This window comes from Blastocystis hominis (genome assembly GCF_000151665.1).
Source record: "Blastocystis hominis, Singapore isolate B (sub-type 7) whole genome shotgun sequence assembly, scaffold_4".
Taxonomy (NCBI): domain Eukaryota; class Bigyra; order Opalinata; family Blastocystidae; genus Blastocystis; species Blastocystis hominis.
In genome coordinates, this window is record NW_013171849.1 from 667,870 (window position 1) to 683,439 (window position 15,570).

A 15,570-nucleotide genomic window follows, 5' to 3' on the forward strand; every position below is an offset into this window, starting at 1 on the left:
GGTTCGAGTTGATAGACCACGAAGGAGCACCCCATTCCTCCTGGACACAACCTGCGTCGATAGACGAGCAAATCGCAACATTTTAGAAAAACTTTAAAAATGAGTGTTCATGATCATTTTCCACCATTTCTGTTCTTCCTATTTTTTGTGTCGGTTTCTGTCTAAATCTTTTCTTTTGAATCATTTCAATTCGGAATCGTTTATCTGCACTATTTTCTATGCGCTAAGTGAACAATGACGCTCATTTTCAGAGCTGTATTCCTATGCCAATACTATTGCTACTACTTTGTACGGGCACCATTTTGGTAGGTGCGCCAAAGCTACCTTGCACCAATGGTATTGGAAGTGCAAAGAACAATGGTTTTACCTATCAGTTCATACGACTATTGTGATAGCCTATCCATACCATATGCTCGTTTACCATTTACGTAATGATTCTGTTCTAAATCATCGTGAAATGGATAACAATCTTGTAATCACATTTACCTCGTGATTTTCAAATTATACTCCGAGTATCAAAGCCAGACAAAGTTTGATATTCATATTGTTCTATATCTTATGTTATGAATCATTCGATTCTTGTCCTTGAGGATGACCAATGGAATGTTCGCATGAAGTTTATCTATTAGTGTTAGTTTCAAGATCGGACGTTCACCAGCTTTTACAAGTCCTCATCAAAGACATCAAAATTAATATCTATTTCGATTCTCGGGGTTCCAAATATTGCAAAACTGTTTCTCGATAGTTTGACAACAAAGAACTCAAAGTAGGGATCTGTAGGATATCCAATCTCTAGCCATGTGTATCAAACAAAAGAAAATAATGTTTACCTTTATCTCTTTCCAAATTTCCTTCCTTCTACAGATTTGGCTATTTTTGACTTTTCGTCGATTCCTATCAGCAAAATAAGCAGTAATGTGCCCTTTTTCTGTTTTATCTTTGCTTACTCATAGTCTCTATTAACCCGGTCTTGGATTGGGTTTTCTTCGGTTCTTGTTCTTTGTATCCCCTACTCCAATACACTTGCGGACTATTCGAAGTATCTCTCCCAGATCCACTCCTTTCCAACTCTTATTCTGCACTATGATGTCCCCATTGCAGAATGTTCTTGGTCCTTCGAGAAGAGTACAGCCCAATTCACGAGTCGCATCCCCAATACTCCCCAAACGCACTTTTTCGTAGCTGATCTCCCTTCTTCAAGGCTGCAACGACCGATTGGCTTCAATTTGCCACCCGAGTTTTATTCGCCATCTCCCATCGTCACTTCCGATCTTTACTCATCGGTTGTTACTCTATCGTCCGACCTATTCAGCTCGTTTTCCAGGAGCCGATCGAGCCCAACCGACAGCTTCGAACGTCTGGATGACTCGATTCCTTTTGATTCTGTCTATATGGAGCAAGCCTATCTCGCCTTTTCCTCTCTTTTACAGTCGCTTTCGCTGTCTCTCCCCACTTCCAGGCGTTTCGCCGCGGAGCTGTTCTTTCGAATTCAGCTTCTGAACGAGGGGGAGGAAATCTCGCCCCAAGCCATTCAATCGGCTTGCTATCGTTCTTGCTTCATGCCGTCTGCTCGGATTCGGTCCGTGTTCCACACGCTCTGGACGAATTTATTCCCTTCTCCTACGATTTCGCTGCTGCATCCGACGTTCGGAGATGACTTTTATATTCGGTTCCAAGAACGATTGACGCTGACCGAGTCGATTTTGATGGTTCTGCTCGCGATGCAGTTCAGTCTTCACTACTTCGAGGCGTTGGAGGATTCCAAACTGCAGCAGATGCTGAGGGACATTTATAAAGTGCTGCATACGGAGGTTCTGAAGATTCTTCCGTGTACCGAAAAGCTCCGAATTGACAGTTCATTAAAGACTTTGCAGGTCGTTCATTCATTAGAAAGTTATGGAGATGTGTAGTGAATCGGAGTGTTCGTGAGAGTTAGGAATTATCTGCCGTGCATTGTAGCATCCGAGCGTCACGACCAGCATCACAGCGTGGTTCCGATCCTCTCTCGAAACTGGAAGGGTGTTTTGACCGAGGAGATTTATAGCTGGAAAGGTCCGTTCGTGCGAAGTGCGATCCATGGACTCGACAAAGACGATTTTCTAGAGCAGATGAACGGAATGCTGGCCGCTTCCAGTTCCAATCAGACCGGCGATTTGCTGTATCGCTTGTGGTTGCTTCCCTTGGGATCCTCGCGGCAGCAGCTCGTGCTGGGGGAGAACGCTGCGAGCTCGCTGCTGTGCCGCGTGGTTCCGGTCTGTTTAAAGTGCGGGACGCTGCTTCCCCGATTGATTTCGAGCGAGCGAGCCGCGGAGAAGCATCGATTCCAAGCCAGCGTGGAGGAGTTCAAGACGATGCTCGCGGAGAATTCGCTGGAAGAGAGCGAGCCGGGGAGATGGGTGCCCGAGAGGATCGTTTTTCCGTTGTGTCAGAGCTGTGAACGGCAGCAGCAGAAGAACAACACGATTTTTAACAAGGTTTCTCGTTCTGACGGGGCGGATCAAAGTGTCTCGGAGGATGTTTCGGAAGCGATGCAGACGAATTGGTGTCCGTGCTGCTTTCGATTTCTGCTGTATCCGCATCAGAAGCAGTTGTGGCTTGCGTCGCCATCGCCGCGTTCGCCTGTGGCGAGCGAATCGACGCGGAAAGTGACGCAGCTTCGGAATTATTTCACGCAGAAGGTGCGTTGGGTGACTGGCGTTGGTTTGATTGGTAGTTGAGCGAAGTGCAGCAGCAGCGCGAAGCGAAGAACGAGACTAGTTGATGTTCCTTTGTAGTTTTTTTTTATAAAGCAATGTTTCAATGAATCAAACAAGGGAGTGGAATCGAAAGGATGAAGTGGAGTGATGTGGAATTTATAGAATTCATAGAATCGAGGAGAACGGTCATTGAACAAACAGAGGAAAAGTAGCAATCCAATGGAATGAATCGTAAGAAAGAATGAAATGGTTCGCGTTTGCTCCGTAAAAGCACAGCAAACCAATGCAAGCCAGCAAGCCAGCAAGCAAAACAAACACAATCACCCCAAAAAACGCAACAACAAACCCCCAGCAAATCCTCCCCTTCCTTCCTTCGTTCCTCGCCTCAAATCAACGCATTGAACGACTCCAACACGCTGCTCGCCACTTCCATTCTCGACTGAATCGTCAAATCTACGCGTCTCCCTCTCCCTCATTCCCCACCCTTCGAGTACAACAATCGCAGCTGCGTGGCAATCACCGGCTTCAGCATCCTACCCATCACCCTCTCTCCGCTCTTCTACTCAATGTGATGCGGCAGAACGAACGTCTTCCCGTCCAGCAACGCCGACAAACAAACCACCGAAAAATGCGCCAGCAGCGAGTTCGCAGGGCTGTAACTCGCCGTCTGCGGGTGCTGACGCGCCGCCACGATGATCTCGCCCACGCGCTGCTTACACTCCAAACTCATGTAAATCTGAGGGAGCTTCATTTTCATTTCGCGCAGTTCGTCGACGGTGAGGCGGTAGTACAGGTTCCGCTTCAGTTCCTCCTCGGTTTTCTCGCAGGACAGCCCGTTGGAGAGGTCTTCGGTGAGCTTGGCTTGGTTCTCGACCAGGCCTAGAAGCCGCCATAAGGTTAATTGCTTGGTGTCGGGGATGTGCAGGGGGATGGTCAGATGGAAGAGATTCTGGTAGGTGGTGTCGAGGATTGCGGGGAAGGTCAGAACCATCAGTCCAGAGGAACAACTACGATCAAATGGAAAGAGAAAACGAACGGAAAGGGATTCATTTGGTAACGAACAGCTACGATACAGCAGAATAAACGATCTTGTGGAACCATGAGGATGTTCTACACATAAAATGCACACCAAAAAGAGATACGTGAAACACGTACGAAAGCATCGGGCTAGAAGCCATATCCAAATTGTAGAGAATAAGGATAGAACACTTTCCGTGAGCGATTTGCCTAGAGATCATGAAGAAGCAGCAACTCAACTCGTAGACTGTTTGAACCTCTTTAATTGTCGTGTGCGCTGTAATATTGACAGACTTGATGAGTGCACCCTTGATCACAGCGTTAACGGCACGTTCTAAGAGCTTGGTTGTTTGCTTGGCATAATCAAGCGTGGTCGCATTCTTCGCTGCTTCATCAGCCGAAAACTCCATTTCCAGCAACAGATGCTTCTCTTGGAACAGACATTGAATCAAGCTCCATTGAAAGTAGCAGCGATCGTACAAGTTCCCGTTCTCTAGATACTCTTGCAGATCGCCTTGAAAAAGATCTTCCTCCATTTTTATGGCGATCGTATCTTTCCTGTTTTGAGGATCTTGTTAATTTTGTCATGTTGCGATCTTTTTCGAGTTTCCTACGCAGAGGAGGGAGTCTAGCTCGCTTTTCCTCAACAAAGGTTGTTTTCTCGGAATTTTTGTTATTTTTAGATAAACGAACACTTTGGTGTCAAAGTATCAACTCCAATCTACTATGTGAACGGCGAACCTCATCTTGGACATATGTAGCATCCTATCGTTCTGCCCCCTCACTACTAGATATAGTACGGCTCTTGCCGATGCTATTTGTCGCTGGGAGCAAATGAAGGGGAAGAGCACCTTTTTAACAACGGGAACGGACGAACATGGCCAGAAGGTGCAGAAAGAGGCGGAAAAGAAACATATGGAAGTGAAAAACTATTGCGACTCGATCGCCTCAGTTTTCCAATCCGAACTATCGCACTATGACTTGCAATTAGGCCGTTTTATTCGCACGACCGATCCGGACCACGTAGACGTACCCTTTTTATTTCCCTCCCTTGACCCAAGTTGGTGCACCAAGTCTGGAACGAACTGCAGCGCAACGGAGATCTCTACGAAGCCAGCTACCGCGGCTACTACTGCCGCTCGGACGAGGCGTTCCTGACGGAGTCGCAGATCTACGAAGAAAACGGCCAGAAATTCAGCAAGGAAAGCCGCAACCCGGTGGAGCTCGTGGAAGAACGCAACTGGATGTTTCGGTAGGCGCCCTCGCTGCCTCACACGCAGTCTCCAGAAATACAAGCCGGCTCTACTGGCGTTTCTGCGCTCCCATCGCGACTGGGTGGTCGTCTGCTCGCTCGTCTCACGCGCAGATCGTTCCGTCGAGCTGCTTCAACTCCATGATTCGCACGATCGAAGAAAGCGCGCAGGATCTCAGCGTGAGCCGGCCGCTCAGCCGCGTGCCGTGGGCGATCGACGTGGACGGCAGGGACGGCGTGTATGTGTGGATCGACGCGCTGACGAACTACCTCACCACCAGCGAGACCCGCTCGTTTGACTCGGTTTTGCACGTGTTCGGGAAGGATATCGCCAAGTTCCACTGCTATTTCTATCCGTGCTTGCTCCTCGCGCTGCGTATTCGATCGAATTCGGTGGCATTGTAGACAGAAAGCTCCCCGATCGCATGATCTGCCATAGTCACTGGACGGTGAACGGAACGAAGATGAGCAAAAGCAAGGGGAACTACGTGCCGCTGCAGGCGCTTCGCCGATTTGTTCGGGTTTTTATCGGAATGGGACCTAGATCAATGGAGAGCTGCTTCGCGGGTATTTGCTGACGCAGGACGCGCTGGATCACGATGTGGACTTCTCGGTGAAGCAGTTGCTGCTGACAACGAACGACATGGCCGATGTGTATGGAAATCTGTTATCGAGGTCGCTAGGAGCGAGCATTGCGAAGTCCGTGGTGGAGTCGAATCAAAAGTTTGACGTGTCGAGCGAAACGAAGAGTCGGATGAGTGATTTGGCGGAGAATGTGAGGAAGGAGTTTGATTCGTTTTTGTTTGGTTCTGGATTTCGGCTGATTTTGAATGAGCTGCACCGAGTAGGGGAGTGGAATGACGTGATTGGTAGGCTAATGCGTTCTTCAATGAAAAGCATCCGTGGACGATGAAGAACGATGTAGACGCACTGGGGCCCATTTTGTGAGCATTATGCAAGGCAATGAGGGATAGGACGGATGTGTGGGAGACGTTACGTGTATGCTCAATTTTGCTTCAGCCAATCATTCCCTCGTGTATGGCAGTTTCGGAAGCATTGATCTGTGTAGATGCCGCCAAAGCATTGAAGATGTTGCATAAAGAAGCTTCTTCCTTTTCTGCCATCGAGGAGGACAGGATCGACGTTCCCTCTCTGACTTGCTGTTCGGATCGTCTCTTTCAGAAACTAACGAAGCAGCAGGAGAAGCAGTTGTTGTCATTGTAAAGTGGATTCAAGCTGTTTGTTTTTCGGAAATTATAAAAATAATAAACGCTGATCGAAATACACGTTTTTCCCCGATATGGACATTCGATCTATGAATAGATCATGTTTTCCAACGGATTCCGAGACAGTGATTCCCAGAGTAAATACTGTAACATTCCGAAGTGGATCGAAAAAGGGAAATTACCCAATAAACTCCATTTGCGGGAATCTGCGCATTATGGCGGCAAATCACTGAATGAATGTAGAATCATTATCTAACCATAGAGAGAAATGGATCGTTTTCTAATTGCTTTCTCTTTTCTATCGGTAATCAGTAATATTGTTATGCACAAAGATAATCGCTAGGTTTTGCAATTACGTGCTCACCCGGTCAGTACACGGTGAAGCTAATTCGTACATATGGCGCAAATGCAGAGAGAGAGACAATGGAGATTTGGGCAGGTAACTCGATTAATGGACAAAAACTCCACACTGCCCAAGGAACTGGCTTGTCCAACCAGGAAATTACGACTACTTTCTGTTGGGCAGCCAACGACTACGCTTTCACCCTTAGTTCTACGTATGGATGTTTGATGTTTTTCACAGATAGGGACAGCAAGGGGTGGGATGAAGCTTCTTGGTTTTACCTTTACGTGAATGGAATTGATTATTTGCGTGGCGATCTGTATGGTACTCCCTACAGAGAAATGAAGCTTTCGCGTTCTTTTTCTTTCTCTCTCTTTAACATCTAGTCCGTTTCCTCGTGAGCGAGACATCGTCTTGGAGATATTCGGCGAGCGATCCTGGCAATCCGGGTTGGATCACCTCGATCCCCTCCTCCTGGGGCCAGTACTCTCCCGGCAGCTTCCCTCCCTCCACCGGAACCCGCTACTACGCCCTCCAGACCACGATCACTTCGGTGTACATGTCGCAGCCGGTTCTGGAGGTGGACATTTACACGCGCGAAGGCTTCATTCTGTACCTCAACGGTGCGGAGTACAACCGTTTCAATCTCCCCACGGTGGGCGTGAGCCACAACACGCCCTGCACGAAGGTGCTGGAAGTGGGCGTCTGGAAGCGCATCCGCCTCCCTGGCTCGCAGTTCCTCTCGAGCTCCTCGCTATACGTGGCGATCGAAGTGCACGGCGCCAACTCGGGCTCGGGAGAGGACGACTTCAAGGCGTTGGTGGTGCCGATCGCGGAGGGCGAGATGGATCGAACGGTGGATCTGACGGTGACGAGCTCGATCGCGCCGGGGAGCGAGGACGACCTGGACAAGATCGTGGATGGCTACGCGCGGACGTATCTGTCGCTGACGATGACGAACGAGACGGAGCTCTCGCTGACGTTCACGTTCAACAATGACCGTCGCGAGTGGTTCAATCGGTACATGATCCAATCCTCGCCGTCGCGCGCTTCGGCGGACCCGCGCGAATGGCGGCTGAGCGCTTCGAACGACGGCGCGACGTGGACATTGCTGGACTATCGAGACAACGAGGTGTTCTCTGCGCGCATGCAGCGACGCACGTTCGAGCTGACGGGGCAGATGAAGGCGTGGAACCGCGTGCGCCTGGATATCTTGGCGCGTCTGGACGACAGCGACGATCGCTTGCAGATGGGCGATCTGTTCTTGCTGACCGTGGGGTCGCTGCAGAGCCAGCAAGTCTCGCTCACCTACGAGAACGTGGAGGACAAGTATTACGTGGGCGTGGACAGCAGCATCGATCTGTCGCCCAAGTTTGCCGGATACACGGAATTCCGAGTCAACCCGGCCTTGCCGACGGGACTGACGATGAACGCGAACAATGGACACATCACGGGCGCCGTGCTGGAGACCATGGTCAACCGCACGGTGCACACGATCACGGCGAAGCGCGCGGCGACGGGTCTGGACGAGACCTACACGCTGACGTTGGACATCGCTTCCTGCAGTCTGGATACCATGTCTCTGGTGGAGCTGCGCAAGTACAACGTGGAGGGCAGCCATCTGGACACGTTCAGCGTGACGTCCAGCGCGGGCGACAGCACGATCGAGTCGTTCACGGGCAGCAACGCTGTCAGCATGGACGTGTACCGCCTGTGTCTGGCGCAGGGCACGTACAATCTCGTTCTGGGCAGCAACATGAACTTCGCGTGGAAGACCGGCTCGTACGTGGAGCTGTACGTCCACACGACGCTCTCCGACTCGATCCGCGTTGGCTCGGCGACGCTCAAGAACGCTCCCTCGCAGACGTTCCCCTTCCACAGCGCCGTGGAGCTGTACAACGCGCAGACGCTCTTCTTCCTCTACAACTCCACGGAGCCTCTCAGCGCCGACTGGACCACCACTGCGCCGTCGAGCACGACCTGGGCGTCGTTCGACCCGCACGGCTCCTCCGCGATCACGCTGAACGAGACGGTGTGGTTCTTCCGCGGGCAGGTGTACATCGACAACTCCCACTTCTCTTCGTCGCTCCAGTCCTTCTTCCTGGACGTCTACTGCCGTGCTGGAATGGTGGTGTATGTGAACGGGCAGGAGATCTACCGTGTGAACGTGGCGGAGGGCGACATCACCAAGGACTCCACCATTCTGGGCGGTTCTCCCAACCCGTCCTGGCGTCGCGTGGTCGGTCTGCACACCGCCTGGCAGGCCGGCAACAACAACCTCGCGGTGATCCTGGTGAACGCGCCGTCGGTCCGCTCGCAGCCCGTGGACGCGAAGTTCCGCCTGTACTTCAGCCAGTCGTCCGGCAACATGCCGCACTCGTTCGGAATGGAGCTGATGTACTCGCACCAGCGTGCGGGCTACCCCGTGACGAACCTGGGCGACAGCAACTACAACACGTATGCGATGATGGAGCGCGCGGCGTCGAACGCCACGACGCAGTACTGGGGCGTTCAGTTCACGGATGGCTCGGCGGCTCTGGTGAACAAGTACTGCTTTGTGAACAATGCGGAGGCGGAGCGATGGGATCCCACGGAATGGGAGGTGATCATGAGCAACGACAACACGTTCAGCTCGCCGAGAACGGAAACGACGACAGTGTTCTCGTGGAGCGTGCGCAACCAGCGCGCCTGCTTCTATCTGAAGGACGTATCGAAGCCGTACCGTTTCTACCACTTCGTGCTGAAGGCCAACAGCAATCAGTTCCCCGACAACTACTTCGCCTTGTCGGAGATCGAGCTCTACACGGTGAGCACGAGCTCCATTCAGGACGTCTCGCTGGTCTACGACCCCTCGGTCATTACTGGCTATTTCGGTTTCCCCATTACCACCATTCAGCCCACCACGGAAGGCTTCATGGACTGCTCGTCGAACCCTGCTCTGCCGAACGGCCTTTCGGTCGAGAAGAGCTCGGGTATCATCTCGGGAGTGCCGGTGAGCCAGCAGGCCTCTTCTAGCTACCAGATCACGTGCAAGAGCATTCTGGGCACGCAGGTGTCGACCTCTGTGACGATCACGATCGAAGCGTGCACGGCTCCGAACCGCTACTTCAGCGTGCAGGTGCCGGATGTGGGGGAGATGGGCTCGAACATCAACTTCGAACTGAAGGAAGGAACCGCGTCGAAGATCACGCGCTCCGGACTGATGAACTACCACTCGCATACCTTCACGACCTGCGGAAGCTCGGCGAATCTCTACCAAGTGAAGCTCTCGTCGAAGGACACGCACGGCATCAACGACCGCTACGCGTCGGTGCAGTTGGCGGACGGTAGCGAGCTGTTCCGCCTCTCTGCGTCGGACAACACGGGCACCGAGTCGATCCAGTTCAACCCGTTCTTCCTTGTGGACGGCGCGACCTCGTGGCGGTACATGTACGGCCAGGAGCCCAACCTGAACTGGCAAAAGAACAACGGCACGGACAGCTGGACGAGCGAGGAGCCTGGGCAGTTCCCTGCGACGGACTCCATCGCGCAGTACTACGTCACTTCCTTCACGGTGGCCAACCCGAGCAGCTACGCGGGCGTGCAGCTGCATATCCGTCTGCAGGCCGGAGCGATCGTGTATCTGAACGGCGAGACGATCTTCTCTGCGAACCTGCCGGTGAGCGGCGTGACGAGCCAGACGCTCGCGGAGTCGCAGTACGCGGTGACGCAGACGCGAATCAACTCGGTGGCGAACTCGAAGCTTCTGCAGGAGAGCAACACGCTGGCTGTGGAGATCCACCGCGGCTCTACGATTCCCACGACGAACTCGTTCAACGTGAAGCTGGCTCTGCTGTCGAACAACCAGGCCCGTTTGGGAGACGGTGAGGCCTCTTCGAATCGCGTCGGCACTGAAGGCCATGAGATCAGCGCGGCGTTCGACCAAAACCCGAACACGTTCTTCAACTACGAGGGCGTGTGCGTGGGCACGACGCTGCAGTGGACGTTCTCGGGAGCCAGCCAGCACTTCATCAACAGCTACACGGTCACGAGCTACGACTGTCTGCACATGATGCCTTCGGCGTGGAGTATCGAGGGATCGCGCGAGGGCGAGGCCTGGATTCTGCTGGATGTGCGCACGAACCAGGCGTGGAGCAGCAGCGAGAAGTCGAAGACGTTCTCCTTCTACAACGAGAACACCTACTCGATGTTCCGCATGGTGATCATGCAGTGCCAGACCGCGACCGTGATCGATGCCACCTGCCCCACTCTGGGCGTGCGCATCGCCGACGTCACCTTCCAAGTGGCTTCGGTCAACTACGACACGGTCTGCCCGTCCAACGGCGGCTTCCCTCCCTCGATCGACCAGCAATACTCCTACCTGGCGTGCGACTCCAACTACAGCGGCTATCGTCGCCGCTACTGCTCGAACCGCGTGCTGGGCTCGATCGAGAGCTTCTGCTCGGTGTCGGCTCCCGCCTCGTTCTCCTACCCACAGGAAAGCTACGAGCTGGTGGTGGACCAGGAGATCTCTCCTGCGATCACGCCCTCGATCGTGTGCGCGGACTGCTCGTTCACGATCACTCCGGACTTGCCGAGCGGCATGACCCTGGACGCGAGCACCGGCGTGCTGTCGGGAACCCCGCACAACATCACGGAGTTCGTGCTGTACACGATCACGGCGAGCAACGTGGCGGGCATGCAGTCCATCACGCTGAACATCCTGAGCACCAACGAGACGGTGCACTGCTACATGGACCTGCTGAACGGCTGGGAGAGCACGCTGGTGAACAGCACCGCGGTGAAGGCGTGTCCCAGCAGCTCCGGCTACAGCGGCAACATGACGCGTCTGTGTCTGCCGGGAAGTCCTGCGCGCTGGGACGTGGTGGTGGACAACTGCGAGGTGATCGTGCCGAACATCACGCTGGCCAACACGACGTACTCCTTCGTCAAGAACGAGCAGATCAGCCCGATCGTCCCCGTCGTCACTGGCTACGGCATCTACGAGCGGAAGATCGAGCCCACGCTCCCCGCGGGTCTCTACTTCGACCCCTCGTCGGCGGCGATTAGCGGAAAGCCCACGCAGAAGATCCAGGCGACGGAGTTCACGATCACGGTGCGCAACGCGAACGGCGAGGCGCACGTCACGCTGACCATCACGGTCACCTCGCTGGTGTGCAGCGCGCAGGACGGCTGGGGCGAGACGGACTCGGGCGACACGGCGTACAAGCTCTGTCCCGAGAACAAGGAGGGCGACTGGTACCGCGTGTGCCAGGCGGGCGATCCTCCGACCTGGCAGAGCCCCGTCGATAACTGCCAGTACATCAAGCCCGTGGTGTCGTACCCCAACTCGTTCTACGCGTTGCAGCGCAACCAGGCGACCACGATCACGCCCATCACGCAGTTCTACATCAGCTCGTGGTCCTACCAGGGCCAGCTCCCTACGGGTCTGAGCTTCAGCACGTCCAACGGCCAGATCACCGGCACGCCCACGCAGGAAACGGAAGTGACCTCGCTGACGATCACCGCGGCCAATCCGGACAAGCAGACCCAGGTGACGCTCTCGATCTCGGTGAGCATCTTCAAGTGCGCGGCGGAAGGCGTGTGGCCGGAGACCGAGGCGGGACAGACCGTGACGCGCGACTGCGACGACATGACCCTGAAGGAGGGCTCGATCTCGCGTGCCTGCGTGACGAGCGGCTACAACGTCGCTTGGGCCGATCCGGTGGACAGCTGCAAGTACAAGGCGCCCATCCTGACCTACTCCGTCTCGACGATCCTGGCTCATCGCGGCGAGCCCATCCAGGCCGTTTCGCCCACGATCGGCAATCAGATCGACTCCATGACCATCGAGCCGGCCTTGCCGGAGGGCCTGTCCTTCCACAGCCTGACCGGAACCATCAGCGGAACGCCCACCGGCGAGGCGTCGAGCCGCGCGTACGTGGTGACGGCGATCAACGCGGACGCCCAGACCACGGCGACGCTGCAGATCACCGTGACGGTGGTGGCCTGTCCGGCGGACGGTCGCTGGCCGATCACGGAGCGCGGCTCGGTGGCGTACATGTGGTGCTCGGACGGCATGGCGGGCATTCTGGTGCGTCAGTGCGGCGAGGAGAGCGACGAGACGCCCAGCTGGAAGCCGGTGGACTCGTCGAACTGCGTGGCCAACCCGGGCAGCGAGAAGCCCTCGCAGGGCCAGGCGTTCCTTCGATTCAAGCTGAAGCTGGAGGGCGTGACGAGCTTCGACCCCGCGGCCTACGCGGCGATCCGGCGCGTGCTGGCCGCGGGCCTGACGTCGCTGGGCGTGGTGGAGTCGGGCATCGTGCTGGAGACGCACAGCTCGGAGACGTTCTCCGTGATGGCGGCAGGCACGGCGGTGACGACGCGCATCCGCGTGAGCGAAGAGAACGTGGACAGTCTGCAGGCAGCGGTGAAGAACCTCGCGAAGACGACGCTGACGATGCAGCTGCGGCAGAGCAACGTGGCGTCGCTGGCGACGGTGACGGCGTCGGTGGACGAGAACTCGTTCGAAGTGGTGAACTACACGCTGCTGAATAGTCTGGTGGGCACGCTGCTGACGATCGTGATCATCATGGCGGTGGTGCTGATTCTGATCGCCGTGCTGTTCTACATGCGGAGAATGAGCGCGAGCAAGAAGAACGGACACGACCGATTTACGAGCAGTCACTCCGCTGGAAGACACGGAAAGTCGCAGCATGAAGAGCGCTCGAAGAAGAGTCGACACTATGAGGATGACGATTATGAGGAAGAGAGACAGAGGAAGAAGTCGAGCAAGAAGAGCAAGCGTTATGAGGAGGAGGAAGAGGAGGAAGAGCGCCCGAAGAAGAAGTCGAGCAAGAAGAGCCGAAAGACGGACTATGAAGAGGAGGAAGAGGAGCGCCCGAAGAAGAAGAAGAAGTCGAGCAAGAAGAGCAAGCATTATGAGGATAGCGACTAATTTGCATTCGTTTTGTGAAGGGTTTGTTAGAAAAAAGGTTACGCCATGTCCGGAACCACTGATATCTATGGGTTCAATATCTCGGACGATGACGAAGAGGAATTTCACCCAGGAACGGATGATAATGACACTGACAAAGAAAATGACAAATATGTATCCATTTAAATACTTCTATTGAGAGTAGATATTAGACCTTGATCCAGAAATCATTCCACTTCCGGAGAATATCCATGCGCTAACAAACATGGACACGAGTGGGAAATGACATCGTTAATTCATTGTAGGTCCCATTGCAGATCGAACCCGAGCAAAAGCAAATCCAAATGACGAGCAAGGTACAGAGATCCGCTTTGACATGCTGCAAGACGAGTATATGGCTGGAGACAAAACGTTGGAAGAGAAGGAAGAGTTGTTTTACGAATTCCTATCAAACGGTAGGTATCGCAAGTTTATCCAGGGAGTAATCCACAACGACGGTTTGCTAGACGCGGAAGACAACGACGACGAAGACTACATTCCCGATCCGATCGACGATATTCAAGAAAGAGTACATCGCCCGTGTTTCATTGAAATCTCTAGTCCTACAAGGCGCGTATTTCACAAACAGAAATCAATTCGATCTGCCACGTACCCATTCTCCCCTTCTCTGACCCAGGACCGCGCACTCTCCCCCATCCAAAAACCGATCAAACCCCGTCCAGGCGCAATGATCATCGTTCCCTCGCCCACGCCTCGCCACGTCAAACTGAACTCCGTACGCTCCACGAAGCGTGCTGATCGCTAGATGCAGTCGCTGATCCTGCAAAAGCAATTGATGCGGTTTTGCCAGCTTTGCATTCAGTTATATCTCCTCTGCTCCCGCGAATCGTACAATCACCGCGGGAATCCCAGCTAGACACTCCAAAGCGCAGCTCCCGCGGATTCGCCGCATCGTCCAATCGATGGCTGCGCCACACGCGTCGAATTCGAAAGAACAGTCGCCTCTGAAGTCCTTTCTGGACATCAAACTGTTCAACACGCCGCAGACGTCGCGCAGCCTCTCCGTGCTCAACTACGACGCCATTCTCCGCACCTTCGATCTCATCGACGCGTTCTACGCCGAAACGCCGATCCCGGACCTCGTGTTTCCTTCCGGACGCTATCGAAAAGGCGTTTCCATGTACGGATGGATTCGGTCTGGGACGCAGAACCCTCGATTCGGACCCGACGTACAGCAACGTCATGAACGCGTTCGCGAGTTCGTTCGAGGCGCCGCTGAAGCCGACGCTGCATCCCGCGGCGATGCAGGGCGGGTACGGACAGACGGGCCGGCTGCAGTTCACGCCGAGCGAAGACTTGCTTCTGGCGCTGGGATTGTAGAGAAAAGGGGCGCGTGAGCGAGTAGAACGCTGCTGGGAGACGACTACGAGACGATTTCGAAGGAGCTGCTGGTGACGAAGCTGCCGCAGAAGCTGCGGAATCGCGCGAAGAACAACCGAAACGCGAAGAGCAAGTTGAACAGCATTAAGAAGTATCATTTGCTGTACCAGCAGTTCTCGAAGTGGGATCCCACGATTTACCATCAGATCTGCTCGACCATCACGACGCATCGTAGGAGAACCGCGGGGATTCGAGGTAGTGACGAGCTGGCAGGTGCTGCAGCACCTCTATTTCTACTTTTACAACGAGGTGGCGTTGAAATACTTCTGGCTGCATCATTATTTCAAGCGGGTCAAGCAGATGCGCAAAGAAAAGGGGATCGAGGACAGCGAGGTGCCGTTTTTCCTGACGATTCCACAAACCCAAGTGATTCAAGTGGGTTTCTGTGGCGGATTTGATGCATAGAAGCCCGTTTTGCCGAAACAGATCCCTGCGAAGCAGAATAGTGGGGAGGAGGGACGAGGAGGTGATACGTAGGTTTGTTGCATCCTCTGCGAGCTGCGCCCGATCCGTCGATTCAAATATACGAAAAGGATGTGATTCTAGAGGATACAAGTGATGTGAGGAATCCGGGTAGAGGCGAGGCGTACTTAGCGTCAGGAAAGCGGCTGCACACGAATGAGACGATCGAGAGGGAGGAGTTGTCAGAGGAGGAGTTGTAATCTTCACTGTTTGTTCAA

At 54.1% G+C, this 15,570-nt stretch overlaps 4 protein-coding genes; 3 read left to right on the forward strand and 1 right to left on the reverse strand.

The window, feature by feature from the left end:
* The first annotated feature begins 2,419 nt into the window (after positions 1-2,419).
* Positions 2,420-2,788, forward strand: GSBLH_T00003820001 (uncharacterized protein). XM_013042622.1 has 2 exons: positions 2,420-2,678; positions 2,714-2,788. Exons 1-2 carry the CDS (start codon positions 2,529-2,531, stop codon positions 2,759-2,761), a joined length of 198 nt encoding a protein of 65 aa, XP_012898076.1. The 5' UTR covers positions 2,420-2,528; the 3' UTR covers positions 2,762-2,788.
* Positions 2,789-3,255: 467 nt separating this feature from the next.
* Positions 3,256-4,249, reverse strand: GSBLH_T00003821001 (uncharacterized protein; the record flags this gene model as incomplete). Its single annotated transcript, XM_013042623.1, has 4 exons — positions 3,256-3,703; positions 3,733-3,806; positions 3,839-3,923; positions 3,954-4,249. 4 exons carry the CDS (start codon positions 4,247-4,249, stop codon positions 3,256-3,258), a joined length of 903 nt encoding a protein of 300 aa, XP_012898077.1.
* Positions 4,250-4,299: 50 nt separating this feature from the next.
* On the forward strand, positions 4,300-5,543 carry GSBLH_T00003822001 (Methionyl-tRNA synthetase; the record flags this gene model as incomplete). Its single annotated transcript, XM_013042624.1, has 6 exons — positions 4,300-4,368; positions 4,397-4,470; positions 4,505-4,742; positions 4,775-4,965; positions 5,010-5,341; positions 5,371-5,543. 6 exons carry the CDS (start codon positions 4,300-4,302, stop codon positions 5,541-5,543), a joined length of 1,077 nt encoding a protein of 358 aa, XP_012898078.1.
* Positions 5,544-11,353: 5,810 nt separating this feature from the next.
* On the forward strand, positions 11,354-13,471 carry GSBLH_T00003823001 (uncharacterized protein; the record flags this gene model as incomplete). The annotated part of the gene is made up of 1 exon (XM_013042625.1): positions 11,354-13,471. One exon carries the CDS (start codon positions 11,354-11,356, stop codon positions 13,469-13,471), a length of 2,118 nt encoding a protein of 705 aa, XP_012898079.1.
* Between the last annotated feature and the right edge of the window lie 2,099 nt (positions 13,472-15,570).

Excerpts from the sequence above, each read along its gene's own strand:
- GSBLH_T00003820001 (XM_013042622.1), top strand. The coding sequence starts at position 2,529 with ATGCAGACGAATTGGTGTCCGTGCTGCTTTCGATTTCTGCTGTATCCG. Across the intron at positions 2,679-2,713 it reads GGAATTATTTCACGCAGAAG|TTGAGCGAAGTGCAGCAGCA; the intron begins GTGCGTTGGGTG and ends TTTGATTGGTAG.